This window comes from Colossoma macropomum, unplaced genomic scaffold, assembly GCF_904425465.1.
Source record: "Colossoma macropomum unplaced genomic scaffold, Colossoma_macropomum, whole genome shotgun sequence".
Lineage (NCBI taxonomy): Eukaryota > Metazoa > Chordata > Actinopteri > Characiformes > Serrasalmidae > Colossoma > Colossoma macropomum.
Window position 1 is genome coordinate 37,677,843 of NW_023494793.1, and position 16,287 is coordinate 37,694,129.

The 16,287-nt window shown below is 38.7% G+C and overlaps 1 protein-coding gene across 2 annotated transcripts in view; it reads left to right on the forward strand.

Annotated features, from left to right (window-relative positions):
• The window catches only part of gripap1 (GRIP1 associated protein 1), a 78,325-nt gene that overhangs the window by 37,386 nt on the left and 24,652 nt on the right, over positions 1–16,287 (forward strand). For both annotated transcript variants that reach the window (XM_036579467.1, XM_036579468.1), the window contains 3 exons: positions 4,925–5,058; positions 9,913–10,029; positions 10,618–10,711. In XM_036579467.1, coding sequence (XP_036435360.1) covers positions 4,925–5,058; positions 9,913–10,029; positions 10,618–10,711 — 345 coding nt within the window. The remainder of the gene's footprint in view (positions 1–4,924; positions 5,059–9,912; positions 10,030–10,617; positions 10,712–16,287) is intronic.

Here is a 16,287-nt window from a genome sequence, read left to right on the forward strand (position 1 = left end):
AGACATTATTATTGTACTATTAGTGATTTTTTTTAATGCTTGTATTGAAACGACATTAAACTTAAAATTAAGATAATACAATGGTTGTCGTAATTTTCAACAGAGAAAATTCTCACATTTGTGGGTTTCTTTGGTTGCTTGTGCAGCCATCTTGCCGGTTTTTTGTTTTTTTTTTCCTCATAACATTCTGTTTGGAGTGTGCCTCTGAAAAACCTCCATTTGGAGGGCCATGTAGCCCTAACACTTCGCCGTACCTCTCTATCTAAAAAAAAAATCGGAACACCCTACCCCTTTGCCGTGAATGCGCAAAACGGAGGGCTAAAGGCTAAGTGGTAGGGGCAAGGAGTGAAATGAGACTGGGCCAAAGTCTACTTAAAGTGCCTTTAGACAAGACAGTGTTAAATATATGATGTTTATATGATGCATGTTATCAATTGGACAAATTGCTGTACACTACAGGAAACATAGGAGGTGACATGGCTAATGTTTCAGTGCTTCATAAAACAAGAATTGCTTGTCACGCAGACAAAATGTTGAATGATTGCAGTGGCAAAGAGAGAGAGAGAAACCCAAGGAGGCAAAACAGTCATTAAATTGAGTAGTAGTCAGTTAAACCTGTGTATGAGCAGTTGTGAAAAATTGATGATTTGAGCGATAAGTTGTAGTAAATACATTTTTGTTAAACCACAGATGTTTTGCAGTTCAATATATAGTTTCCATTTGAACCAGAAGGGGAGACAGACGTTTAACTAACGTTAAGAAAGAAAAAGACTTCAGGGTGCTGCTTAACTTTGGGTAGCGAATTTTAGATAACGAATTGGTGCGTAGGATTCTTATGACATTTAAAAAAAAAAAAAAGCAGTACCTTCTGCCAATTTCACTGCCGTTTTTGATAATAATTGTTAAAGAGATTAACATACTTGGTTAACTGACTGTAGAAATAATCGATAGCTGCAGCCCCACTGACTACCCTGCCTTAATACGACCAAGGCCAGGACCGGTAAACTCCATGCCATCCTTCTTCTTCCCCCTGTATGAATATTATATGCAGACTTTTCCTCTCAGTGGGCAGAAAAGCCCCAGGGTCAGTGTGGGGCGGGGTCGAGGGGTGTGAGGATAGACAGGGTCGATCGGTCACATGTCAGATGGTCCACTGTCCCCTTAGATGGTCTGAACTGCTTTAGGATGTGCAATTGCTGTTACTTCCCGTTCATGCAGCATGAAAGATTTAGAGCAGGTAAGTGAATATGCAATGCTGCACATAAATAAGACAGCAGATGAAAACTCTCTGTGCTCTATGCAGGCGGCTGCTGTAAAAATGAGACAAAGTCCTGGCTCGGACTGATGTGTACTCATTTATTTGCTTGCTTAACACTTTAAGGGCATGCATGACTGTGTTATGTTCTTGCATTGGGCTCCAAAGGGATAATCACCAGTTCAGCATCTCTGCAGTCTCGTCTGAGAACAAATGTATTACAGAGGTGGCAAAAGGAAGGTGCTGGAGTGTTTGAGACTTGGTGTTTGTTGGTGAAATAATTGAGAAATCTTTAGCAGAAACAAATTTTAATGTGGTGTACTACAAAATGTAGGCAGGCTGGAGAAGAAATCCCCTGACCTTCACGACCACTTACTCGGGCATTGGTTAGTTATCTTTTTTAAAAAATACATTGAAAAGAGCTCTGACTGATCCAAATTTGTAACAATAGGTAACCAGATGTCCTGGTTAATTTCTCTTAAAATGGGGTCCTTGCTTTTAGGTGAAGTTTTATTTTTGCCCAGTTGAGCAAGTGATTTCAAGGCAGAGTATCAGCGTGGTCAACTGTATTACCTGAAGTTGCCACATACTTTTGTTAGAAACTTGTTCAGCACTGGTGTCTTAAAAACATGGACTCCTGTGGGGACCCTGACCCAAACACATAACTATCAAGGAGAGGCAGGGTTGTAAATATTTGATGGTGCCCCCCTCTAAAAATGTGCCACAGCGCCACACGTATGCATATTTACTCTCTGTAGATTGTTGGTGATGCCAGGGCACTCCTCTTTTGGGTCATCTATTATTTAAATGTCTGTAAATGTTTAATGGTTGCTCTACAGAAAGTTTAGAATCAGACATTTTAAAGTAGGGAGCTTTATCTTCGTCCACTGTCCAAAGGGTCTGCGACTTTGTGCACACACATGTTTGTGCTCTCTTTCTTTCTCTCTCTCTCTCTCTCTCTCTCTCTCTCTCTCTCTCTCTCTCTCTCTTTTCTCAAATGCGTGCACCTTTAAAAGAGCCGCACCTAGTACTTGTTGGGGATGACTGTGCCTTTTTTTTTGCTGTCATGCTGCTGTGTAGGGATGAGTCAGAATTTCTAATTTTTTGAATAGTCATGAAAATTTTACAATTTTTGATAAACAATTTAGCTTCTCCCTGGCACTATATGTTCTCATATTGAGGAACCACATGAGATCTGAGCTCTGTACTCCATCGGAGGGCAGTGAAGAGCCTGCGTTTAACATTTTGGTAACATATTTTAATAGTTTCCATTGAAGGAAACAGGTAGACTTCTGCAGCCATCTAAAGGCTACTGACCACTGTACAAAGGACAGCTGCACACATAAGAAGTGTTGCAAAAAAGCACCGATATCAAGCTCGAGCTCATTTTAAACTCATTTTATAGATTTAATGGAAGGAAACTCGCTGAATCATTTAATGAATTTGTCAGATTTGAAATCCGCATTTTCTCACCAAATCAGATTTTTCGTTAGGCTGTTTACAAGATCTTTTAAATTTGACCTATAGTTGACAATAGTCTGAACAGATCATGCTCCTAAACTGACCTGCATGCGCAAAAGAACAGTGATTCATGTTTCAAAATCACTTCAAACATAAGTGTCTTCTAATTTTGTTTGCACAGAAACATTAGGCTACCTGAAATGTTTTATGAGGTCTCAGCAGCGCAAAATTATGACGAATGTCGAGTTGGATTAACATAAAAGTTCCACATATGAAAGTGTCCCAAATCGGAATTGAAAATGCTCACACTGACACTCAGATAACACAGCTGAGTCACATATGAAGAAAAAGATTTGGGCCACTTTTACCTGCTTCTAAATTGCTGATGGATTTCTTCACAGTGGTGGAGTTGTAAACCAGGGACACGAATGTCTGCAGTGCGAAAGTAGCCAATTTGTTTACTTTACTAGACAATCAGTGAATTTGCATATGCCTTATGAGTTTGTATATACAGCGTTGATGATAGTAAAATTGTGGTAAATCAGAAAAACATGAGTTTTCTTTGGGGACTGTTTTTCCTTACAACCCTTGCCAGGTACCTCTCCGCCATGAATGTCTCTAGAACAGAGCATTTCACATTAAAGCACTCAATGATTTTTTTTACATCTTAATAATTTTTTTTTTTTATAAAATCTGACTGCCCCTCCCAGTGGGGTGGTGTATGAGTATTTTTATGTAATGCTGTAGATTAAAAATGGCCAAGATGACAGTGTTACTGTGGACACAAAGTTATGTCTTGGCCATTTTGCCCTCCCTTACCATAGATTTATGTACAGCCTTCTTTTTGTAATCGCTAAAGGCTGTTACACACCAAACTGGATGCCAATAAATCACACAAAAATACAAAATATTAAGATTTTTTTTCTGCATTAAAACTATGTACACCAAATGTGAGATTAGTTTATGGAATTTTGGCAAGTTACTCACACTGTGAAAAAATGGGTGGAATATCTATCAGAAGGTCCTTTGTGTCTCATGAAATGGGCAACATGTAGCATTGTGTAGGATGTTTTCTACTCTGGACGAACAAGAGTGGAGAGTTTTTCCACCTCAGTCAGGAGCTAAAACAGCTCTTTTTCTCACAGCTCGGATCTGTGTAGCTCCACATGAGATGAAGCACAAAACGCATGAGCCAAATGTTTTCAAGTGCAAGTATGTGTTGCTCCTCACAGAATGAGCTAAGAGGCAACGTTGGTTACACTGGGCTTCATTGGGCTACTGTCCATTTTGGAAAAGTGAAAGCGCTTCATGAACCTTGGATTGTTTCCACAGCTCAGATGTTTGTAGGTTGAGCCATTTGAGCTGCTTTTGGAAATTCTAATCCTTTAGCAATTGAGAAAATGTTCTAGTTGCTGGTAGACAGCCTGTTCGTCATCTTGGTTGTCTCAATGCCAGAGACGACCGTGATGTGGGAGTTCAGGTCGCCTGCAAAAGTTTGCAAGAATGGAACAGAGGGCAAATAAAATAATGTTGCATCTTCACGTTTGAAAAAATTGCATTTAGTGTGCAACATATCGTCAGTCATACACATGCTACATCTTTAAATTACTTTGTGCAACTTTGTACAGAGCCAAAATTTTATTCCGGCATCACCCCAACTGTCTGTAACATTGAGTATAGTTTTACTACTTGATGCAATAACACCAGTTTTAAAATGTCAAAAGCTTCTTTTTCGAGAAGTGCAGTTTGAAAATGTGGCTGTAATGTGGTAGTTTAACGGGGTAGTTTTGTTGACAGTGTTTACTAGTTTATGCATTTGCCCAGTTATTATTTATAAAGCACATCAGAAGTCCTGCTGCTGCTAATTCAATTATGCAGTTGCTCTGGCTTTTTTATTAGCAGTTCCCACAGCTCAGGTCCATTGTAAATTGTGTGTCCTTCTTGTGGTAGTTAAAGAAAGTCATTAGCATTAGCCTTATTGAGTCCAGCCACATAGATTTCTGGAGAAATGAAGTGACTGCAACTGCAGTGTGGCAGTTTGCAGTGTGGAGTCCAGTGGAGAGATTGTTACCAAAGCAGGCGAGACTTACCAGTGCAACATTATGTCAAATTAATAAGTTATTTGTTTTCTCTTTCAAAATAACCCTTTTCCTGGGTTGTTGTGAATGCTTGTAAACGCCTATGTATTTTGGGTGTCTGTGTGTGTAGGTCTGGAGGAGCTGGTGCTGTCTGAGATCAGTTCTCCAAGTCGGACGCAGCAGACAGGTGACAGCAGCAGTGTCTCTTCCTTCAGCTACAGAGAGATGATGAAGGAAGGAGCCTCCGCGCAGACCACCAATAAGGTATCCCACGTCCCGCGATACCCCTCAAACATATACACACATACACACTGCCCCAAATTAAGCTTATACCCTACATTTCACATTTTATTTTATTCAGTAGTAACTTTGTAGATAGAAATACTGTAAGCTGGACACCTCAGTGTGCTTTAAAATGATTTACTTAATATTATAAAGTGTTTTGGGAGCACAGAGAAGTTAATAATATAAATAATAATAATAAAATAATACTGTAATTATTTATTTATAGTACTTTTCCTTATCTGCCTGAGATTTGACCACCACTTTTTAGAGTTGTAGAGTACTAACATCGTAGCATAATCATCTCAATATTTTATCTGCATTTTTAAATTGAAAACACCAATATCAAACTTTCGGACTACAGCACTGTGCAAAAGTACAAGGCACATTGTTTAAAACCGTTTGTCTTGGCAAATATTTGTGTTTGTGCTTGAATTTTTAAAATAAATGCAAAATATATATATTGACCACATATATATATATATATGGTCAAAAGTAACAAGAATTTATTTATTTTTTTTTACAAAGTAATTGGTATCTTTTGAGTTTGTTATAAGAAGAAAGTTTGACTCCAGGTTTCTCCTCAATGCCCAGAGCAATCACATGTGTTTTGTTAAATCCATCAGCAGTATTCTGCTGCTCCATCTGCTGCATACTTGTGTAACATAATGAGCGTTTTCTGAGCAAACAGTGCCCACTGTCTAATTAAATAGCTGCTTAAATATGTAAGAGGGCTGCGTGATACTGGCATAAAATGCAATGTTCGATAAAGCTGTTGTATATCACGATAATGATTTGAGAAGTAGTAGACTACTATGTCTCTAGCTGGATGGAATGCAAGTACAGACAATTTTTTGGGATATGTAAACAGAAATCTGACTGACCTCTCTTTAAACTCCTCTTTGAACAAGTAACAGAATACAAAGTTACAAACGCACCATTGACTATTGTGCAAAATAAAAAGAAATGAAATACTTACAACTACTTACATCAGAACTGCAAGGACGTTTTTGGGGAGTGAAGGGCTGAGAAACAGTCAGCATTTCCTCAGCAGCTTTGTGTATAAAGACTACAAAATCAAATATATAAGAATAAATATATTAAGAATAAATACATACTCTTGTTTCATAGTTAGTAAATATTGTGGCGTCAGGCATGCTGGGTTGTATTTAACTAGCAGAAAAACAGTAGAGCCTGAGCTAGCCTGTGTGCTGTATGTTTTCGTCTTTGTTGCAGCTGTTTTGAGTTGCATTTCCATTTAGGCGGAGTTATGGGCTGATATTTTAAGGTCTCCGAGTGTGTGCTTTTTAGTTGGCCGAATGGTTAAGTTGCACGTCTCCTGTGTGGGAGAGCAGGTTCAGTCCCAGCACGGAGAAGCAGGCTTGTAACGGTTTGTGCCAGTAACGTAAGGACGTCTCTCTGGTGCTGTGTGTAAGAGGTAATCAGATCTGTCGACACCACTGTAATGATGAGTATAGTGAAAAATCATATAGTGATAACGATAAAAAATATAATTTATCGTGCAGCCATAATATGTAATGTAGTAAATGTATATGTAATAATATGTCTCTTATGTGTATCATATATTTACTGTATGTAAATACCTCAGGGTCTGTTCGCCAGACATGAATTTGTACCTGTCTTAACCCATCAATAAATGCTTTTTTCAGTTAAAAACATAAGTGAAATATAACACAAAACTTAGGTAAAAAGCACTTTACAAGGTCTGGGCTACTTTCAGTCCTGTAGGTTAGCCTAATATTGTTGTCCTGACAATGTACAAAAAACAAACACACTTCACATGCACACAAATACACACTGTACACACCTGTACACACTTTTCCAAACTCTGTCCTGATGGATAGAGCACTCATAATGTGTCCCTGAATAGCCGGAGTTGAGCGCACACACAAAGCAGCTTCTTCTAACTCTGTTGCCACGGACAACTACTTGTCTCGGCAGCTCCCTGAGCTCATATGCACTTCTATGTCCCCCTGTAGTTATTAATAGACTCCTGTATAGTGTAGAAACTATAAATACAGTGCCTTAAAATAAACACTGCAACAGAGTGTGTTTGCCTTTACAGGCTGAGAGCAATGAAAGGACTTCACAACAGTCAGTGTAGTGCAATAATGTACATGATTTACTGTGACATTGAAGGACTTAATTCTTTCAAAGGAGAATCAGTCATATGCAAATTTTGGATTTTCAGTTGGACATTCAATTACATGTTTGTTGATTTTCTGAATTAAAATAATCTTCTATAGAGAACACACTTCTTGGCATTTTAATACACAATCACTGTTTATTTGCATTAAATGTTGCCTGTGTTATAACGCATTTTATATTTTATTCTTAAACTCAATAAATTGATATTTTGCACTATAATTGCATAGAAATGTCATATTTAAATGAGTTTCCTGTAGAAGATGTTGATTTATTTTCACTTAGAAAACCGACAAAACATGTAATTTGACTAAGGGTGTGCAAACTTTTGCGCAAACAGCACTGAAGTTCTGAGCAGTTCCTTTATTTTTTCCTGCCGTCTACCTTTATGAAACGTAGTAAAGCTGAAATAAAGCAGAAAGTCTGTGAACAGTGTATTTAAGTGGAATCGTCTTTGTCCTTCAGTAAAAGAAGCTCATTTAATAAGCCTGAGGGGAAGATAAGACTCCGAGGGGAAGGAAGCAGTCGCAGGGGACTGCTTCCAGTCTCGGGGACGAGCTGACCTTCTTTTGATTGGATACACTCCAGTTCCTCCGAAATGAACAAACTTCTGGATGCATGCTGAAACGAGCAGTCATAAACTGTACAAACAGGCTAGCCTTGAAGATTAAGGAAATGTCTTTGCTCAGAAATGATTACTGCACAATGTGTAGCCTTGATGGTCAAACACATGGCCCTGCAGTTTGACTGGGAAACCTGACAGTCCATGCTGACGAATTAGGGCCTAACTGATGTATTGATTGGCCAATAATATCATCGGATATTAACACTGCTCAGATTTATTTAACATTCTACCAATACTATGCTGATAATTAGTGACTTGTTTTGTAAATTATTTGCTGACACATGTGAGGCACCAGTCGTGGTTAAAGGACTGAATAGTTTCATGTTTGTACCATTTACTATATGTATATTATTTAAGACCAAGTCTTTCAAAAGTGGCCTAGAAAGTCAGTTTGGCTCATCAGAAAGTTGCCTTGCCCTCACCACCTCACACTGAGTGCGTTTACATGCACTTAATCATAGAACCATAATCGGATTTCTGCAGTTATCTGATTATTCAAATGATCATGTAAGCAGCATACTCTGATCTCTTAGATCAGAGGAAGGTCTAGAAATCTGATTAAGAAATCCCATATAGAGAGCTGGGTTTTAGCTCAGTAATAAGATTTCTCAGTGAATGTAAACTCTTACTCTGATTTCTTTCATATTTCTCAGTCTGCGCATGTGCGAAAACAGATGGCGGCACCAGAAATAAGTAAGCAGTGTCGCCGCGAGACGCAGCAAAACACTTTTGGACCAACGCTGAAAATAACTATGTGCTTGACGAAATGAAAGATTTAAATATTCTTCATCTTCTAGATGTTGTCTGTTCATATATTTTTAAAGTGAAGTGGTGCAATGCTTTGAAAAAAAAAAGCCACTTTATGAAGTTTGAGTTTTACATTACGTTTACATCTTCTGTGAGTTTATTTGCCCATTTATGATTGACAACTGACAATCATATCAGGCAGTAACGCACTGTTTAACTGAAACTGTTGAAATCTGTTGATTTGTTGACCAAATAAAATTATATTGATAGATATTGTCAGTTGAGTTTTTAGCTCCTTAAAATTGGTATCAGGCCCAATACATTCTTATCTCTCTCACCCTTTTATGAGTGCTTTGCTTAGCAGCTAATCGTCAGCCATGCTCAACCCATTTCAGCTCAGTCCAAGCCACAGAGCAAAGACAAATGAAGGATTTTCCAATCGCTCGTTTTAGCATCGCAGCAGCTATTTGGTTTCAGAGCACCTTCATTGTGTTTGTGTAGTGTGAAATTTTCCACGTGGATGGATGGATGGATAGATGAAGGGTGGTAAATGGCTGTGCGCTTCAGTGTTTACATTCTGTACAGGAGGCCTGTCTGTTCCACCTCTACACCTCAGCACACTGCAATTACTCACGTCTGCTCTGAGACGACCGTCAGAGCCGAGAGGAAAACACTGCGGAAGTGAAAGTGGAATTCTGAGCAAATTTCTTTCTTACTTTTCTCCACCTCTCTTTTTCTTTCTTACTATACTTTATTTTTTTCTTACATACTTGATTCCACTCTTTCCTTCTTTAATCCATTCTTTTCTTGCCTTCTTACGTTTTCCTTCCTTCCTCCCATCCTTCCTTACTTATTTCCCTTTCTCTCTCTTTTTAACTTTTTCAATTTTTTCTTTTTGTCTGTCTGTCTGTCTGTCTGTCTTTCTTGAAAACATTCTTTCCTTCTTTAATCCATTCTTTCCTTACCTTCTTACTTTTTCCCCTCCTTCCTTCCTTCCTTCATTTCCTTTGTCTTTTTAACCTTTTCAATTTTCTTTCTTCCTTTTTTCTTTATTACTTACTTTAATCCATTCTTTCCTTCTTCAATCCAATCTTTCCTTACTGTCTTACTTTTTTCTTCTTTCCGTCCTTCCTTCCTTCTTTCCGTCCTTCCTTCCTTCTTTCCTTCCTTCCTTATTCCCCTTTCTGTCTTTCTTTTTAAGCTTTTTTTTCTTTCTTTCTTTCTTTCTGTTTCTTTCCATCCTTGCTTATTTCCTTTTCTCTCTTTTTAACACTCTTTTGTTTTTCCTCTCTTTGCAGTCAAACACCAGCAGTCCTCAGTCTCAGAGACCTGCTGATCTTTCCGATGATGAGGTTGGTGAACTCTTCCAGAGACTGGCGGAGGTGCAGCAGGAGAAGTGGCTGTTGGAGGAGAAGGTATGACCTTTGGAACCTTTTTATTGATGTTGCTCAACAATAGTATTGATGTGTCTTTTTTCAAGGGGAAACATCAGGATTTTGGATGCCTTTGTGTAGAATGACTGAAGTGAAGGTTTAATTATGGGTACAACAGACTTTTCTGTTGACTGGTGAACGTTTATATTCTTATCTAATAAGAGCGCAGTGTGTGTACTTGTGACCCAAAGCCACAAAAGTCCCAAAGTCAGCTTTGAATAATGTGCACGTATTGATGTTTTCGGTGTAAGTACTGTTCAGTGTTTCAGTGTATGTGTTTGGAATGTCAATACTTGGTGAAATAGACCATATTTTTCTGCATGCTTTGGCATTTAGCATGCTGCATTACAAACCTTTTTAATCTGAGAGATTTGAACAATTTCAGTCAGGGGTATATTACAAAGGTCAGTTCAGGGGTTAGCTAATGGTATGTTCTTAAAATAGCCCTCAGCTGGGCTGAAGAAACTCCTGAAAAAAGTAGACTCTCTATGTCTCATTAGATTAGATTAGTGAACGTAAATTGTGCAGTGAGGGGGCAGTTCAGCATCTCATGTTTGTTTTTGTGTCAAGGTGAAACATTTGGAGGTCAGCTGCTCCTCAATGGCTGAAGACATCTGCAAGAAGAGTGCCATAATAGAGACGTACGTCATGGACAGCAGGAGAGGTAAAAGGCTCACTGTCTCTCGGTTTGTGTTTTTGGCCCCAGGCTTTTTTGCTTTATCCTGAACTGTAAGGCTTCCTTTTTTGTGGTTTTGGTCAGCTAATAGTCGTGCCTGAGTTCCTTTTTTCATTATTCATCATTTGGAGAAAAACAGACGGCTACAGGAGCATGAAATGAAAGGCTGTCGCGATGATGCGCCCTTCTGTACTCAACGTCTGCGTGATCTTAACTTAGATACTATAATCAGGTGTTCCTTGAGAGTTATGCAGTATTCTCCGATTTTTTTTAAGCTGCGCTATTATAAATTTAGGTTTACGAAGCCTTTGATGCGCTGTGCTTGGAACAGTAAATATTTTAAAGAAACTTGGATCAGTACCGTCTTCAATATGAAAGTTCTGTCTTCTATAGTCATGCTTCATTGCGTAAATCTCAAGATAACAAAAGAAGAATTTTTTTTAAGTCCATGTAAACAGCTGGCATAAATAGTTGTATTATTACATTTTGAACTTGACTCGCTGTCTTACTCCCTCTAAATGTTTCATCGTATCTATTTATAATGGCACTATTTTTAGTATGCCCCTGCACTGCTCTCGGATACATTTTGAAACAGCACTTTGCAAAGAAGAGGGAGGAAAACGAAGAATCTAATAAGTCTGTGATCTGAGCTTCAGGCCCTCCTCCAGGCTTTATGGGTTTCTCTTTAATAAAGACTGTGTGACTGTGGAGGCCTGTGGTTTTTAAAGCTCCTCATGTAGCATCTTCTCTGCTCTTCCCTTTAGTTAGATTAGCATCAGACTGGTCCCTCTGTATGTGTTATCTGTCTGCCTCACCGGCCTCTCTTCCAGGCCAAATGAGCATTACTGTAATGAAAATCGACTTTGAGCACGAATGGGGCTCTCTCTTTCTTTCTGCTATGTTTTTTGTCACTTCTGAGCTGGTTAGAGAGCCATTCAGGTAGATTTTATGGACATGTGTGCTCTGATTAGGTGTGTACTGGTGACAGGATGTACTAAATCAACCCCTGATTGATTTACCAAATTTACCGTTACTAATTGGTGTGCTGAGCAGTAGGGAGTGGTATTCTGGTTTATTTGATGTACTCGCTGAAATTGTTCCTCAAGTACGAGTTTTGTCATAACAGTTATATTAATGTGGCACAAAGAAGTGCACAATGTACAGACAGTGCAAGACAGGCTACCAGGTTTAGCTGAGTAACTGAGTCATAGATGTTTTAGTCGCATTTCAAATAAAAATGGAAACACAGAGACCCTCGATCACCTGCTCTTATCTAGTTCATTGTAAAGTGGTCCTTTTTGTTTTTGAAGCAGCGAACATTAAGGAATGGCCCTTTTTTAGAGTTACATGGACACCAGAGCGACTGTCATGCCTTTGTTTCCTTTCGTGCTACCTAAGGAGCCACCTGACTTGGTCAGCTGCATTAGATGATGCTGCTGTCTTGAGTATCTGAGCGTAAAACAATCCAGCTGGTACTGATAGTGTGAATAACAGTAATAGTTTCCAGTTTCCAATTTCTTGAGTGTCTGTCTGTCCGATCCCTGAGTATATAGGATGCGCAAAAGAGATGTAGTAGTTTAAGATAAATAGTTTCATTCAGGTGCCTGTACAGGACCTATGTTCAGTTACATTTAAGCACTTGTACAAGAGTTACATTCTGGCGCCTATACGGATACTAGAATGTACCTGTTGTTGCATTTAAAATGGAATGGAAATTTTGAACAAAAAGCTGCCAAATAAGAAGCCAACTACAGCCTTGTAGGAACACAGGGCTTTGGTCATTAAAAATGTTCCTTATTAAAAAAGTGAAGGGCATCTGCAATGGTTTTATTTGGAAAAATGTGTAGATATATAATATATTATATATATATATATATACACACTGTCAGAAATTTTCATTATGCCATTTTTGGCTACACCACCCACTACAAGTATGAAGTAAAGTCTTCATTTCAGTTTCAGCGCAATCTAATGGCTTAACTGAAGCAGCATTTGGTAGATAGATTGATGAATATGTAGACAGACATAGATTGATAGCCTTATTTAAGCGTAATAAAAAACACAAATTAAATAATTAAATTGCCTTAACTTGGCCCTGAACCGGCTCATTCTGTTGTAAATACAGCATCTGTTTCAAGGTCAGGAACGTCTAAAAAACAAAGCAATCTCTATGTAAATGATGTGAATGTCAGTGAATGGTGGTGATGAATGAATATTGTTTTGGATGCATAATAATGTTACATTTTAAAATTGTTATAGGGATGCACATCTCACCAAGCCCTGAAGGAGGTTTTTCTTTGAATTTAGCGATCCTGGAGAGCACGACTGAAGGTGAAGTTGTAGTAAAAAAAAAAAGTCCCATTTTTGAGAGCTAGAAAGCACCCATGACTTGAAATGACCCACTTTGAGATCTGGAACTGGTCTGAGCAGCTCATAATTCAGCACTGGAGTCAGTATTTGACAGCTGGACTTGCTTGTGTGCAAGGAGGCACTTGAGCTCAATAATATTGCCTGGGTTCATCTCACGAAAGTCTGGCCCGAGTCACAGAGACTGCACTGCAGGCGAAGGATAGATCGTAAAAAGCACTGTGGCCTTAAAGGGAACTGACTTTTGAACTTAAGACAGGGAGACCAGATCTCCTTCAGAATTCACCTGCATGAGTCCTGGTTAACTGTAAAAGCAGATCTGCTGTGCAGCAGAAAAGTACATTTTTAAGGAAAAGAGCACCGTCACTGGGCCATTTACTTGGGACTGGAGGATTGAACTAGCCAAATTTATCATCTGCTTAATTGCACAGTTATTTAATTCTAGAGATGCCATTAATGTGAAACCAGGTATCGGTATTGAGCTGATATAAGCGGAAAATGCTGGATCGGATATGGGAGGGAAGGAAATAAGGAGTGTGATCCAATCCTGGAATAAATCTGTTCTGTGAATTCAGTGAGAAATGTCTTATTCCTAATTTATCTTGTATGGTCCAAGAAAACCACTTTACCTAAACCCTGCAGCATTGACATAAATGTCCACTAAAGCATCCTGGAAGATGTCGTGTGCTGTCAAGAGTTGTCGTGACGGATTATGTCCAGTAATAAAACAGTATCATGTCACTATTACTGGTAATTGTTGTGGCATAATGTCTTAATGCTTGATGCCATGATGGCTAACTAGAGTGCACAGCAAGAATTACCATGTGACATAAACTGTCATACATTAAACATTATATGTTACTGACTTATGACAACTCACAACAGCATGTGACCTCAGCCATGACATGTTTATGGCCTGGTTATGTCAGTGTTATGTAGCAGTGTTCACGTGAAGTGTTATTGAAATATGCGTGATTTAAATAGCTGGTTATTTATATGGCTGGTTCAACATTGCAATCAATCCTACTTGAAGAATTGCAGTGGTAGTGTAGCTTTAAACCATTACTAACAGTAGGAGTCTTGCCCCATATCCTTTTCTAACAGGACCTTAATTGACGTACTTCGGCCATCTCTGTTTGTGCTCAAATAAAGACTTGAGTATGAGCGCCTTCAGTAAGAGTCGATGCTCATTGTCCACAGAGATCGGATCTCCTTTCACTTTGCTTGCAAGTTTCTCTCTCTTTTTTTTCTCACTCAAACACACAGGCGAACTCAAAAGATGCCCCTTTGGTGAGGAAAGTCATACGAGGTTGCCTCAAGTGACCTATAAAGACCTTGACCGGGTCTTGTTGAGATTATGGTCATCATTGCAAGCATGTTCCCCCACCCCTATTATAGGAAAATAGGTTACTTTTCTGTGTCCCCAGTAGAGGGGAAGATGATGTGGCTTCCTCCTGCCTCCCCTATGTGCTTTCCTCCTGTTTTAATTTCATGACTGACTGATTTAACATTTAATGCCAGACTAGATTCTATTAAGGCCAGTGTCTTCTAATTGTAAATATTGTGCTATAAAGTTGAAGGTCTCTGAACCTTTGGGGCTGGGCGCTTGCTTTCACAACTGCCCTGTTCAGATTTGTTCTATTAAGGATTTGGGGAATAATCAGTACCTTTTGAAGAAATCTCTTAATTCCTGTTGCCTCTGGTACTGTATCATTAATCCTTATAGTCGAGGTTTATGTGAGAATGCTGAAATTGTGGACCTAAAGTCTTTTTTTTTCTTTTTCAGTCTTCAGTCTTTGCCCGGACATTTGTTAAAAGTTGAACTGAGGCTGTCGAGACAAAGTTTCTGAAATCTTAGAAAAAACCTGGAATTCTGGATGAATAGCTCCTAATATGATCTGATGTTAATGAGTAATGTTTTATATTTCATATCCTTATTGAACAAATAGTTTAAACAACCAAGGCACATTTAATGAACTTGAAAGAGGCTAGTTGGAGTCTGGTGTTCCATTCAGTCAGTTAACCTGCCCTGCCATTTAAAACCCACACGTTGGTTACTTGCTGTTCATAACATTTCTATTCTCATCATGACTCGATCAAAAGACATTTCTGAAGGGAAGTGATCAAAAGAGACTTCAGAAAAAAAAGCTCACAGGACCGGAAAGTTTTACATAGGATTTCTAAAAACTCAGGCCTCCATCAGCCCACAGCCTGGTAACAATGCAGCATCGTTGCTAGGCCCGTCATAACCATGACATTTTAGCTGTGGGTTATTTGGCATCTAAATAATTGTGATTTAATTGTCTTTATTTGTTAATTGTATGCAGCTGTTAAGCCTAAAGCGGCCAGGCTGATTAGCTATTTTGCTTCCTAGGTGTGAGTATTTAGTAGCTCCTAACCGAACTTTTTGTTGTTTTCAAAAGATCCATGATCCCTCAATAGAAGTGTTTCCTGCTCTCTTTACTTCAATGATAATTTGCATCAACTCAAAGGGTAAAAATGCACCAAATTCACATTCTGTATGCTGTGACATAAGCATATGACTGTGAAAGCTAAGAACTGTGGAAAATAGTTGCTTTCAGCTTAAATACTAGTGCTTATGTAACTGGAGATCTGTGCAAGGGCTGCATATTTTGATCTTCAAACAAGGGACCCTTGAAGGACTCTTGGATGACAACTAAGGATCTGCCCACATGTCTTGCATTTATTACATTGCTGTTTGTGAGACTCCCATAAGGAAAACACTAAAGGCGCTCATTTAAGGTTACCATGGAGGAAAATGCTGCTTTCATAATTGTAAAAGAAGGTTTCTTAAATTTTTTAAATACTATCTGGATCTTTTGCAGCACTACTGGAACATTGTTCTACAGACAACTTAGACAAGGTTTATTTTAGTCTGGGTATACGGAGAACATGAAAAGCTGCATGCAAACACCAAAACTGAACTGTGAAGCATGGTGGAGGGGGGTGGAAGGACCTGGATTGTTAAAATTATTTGTTCAATAGAGATAGGGCAGTGAAAATGTGTGTTTGTTAAGTATGACTGTCTTTAATTTATGATGTTGTATTAGGTGAAGATTGAATCACTGCAGTTTATGCAAAAATACAATTTCAAGCTGTTCACAGACTGTATGGGCGGGGGTTTAGTGCAGTTTCTCTTTCTCAAGCCTTGCTTGTTTTAACTTGCTCAAGATTTG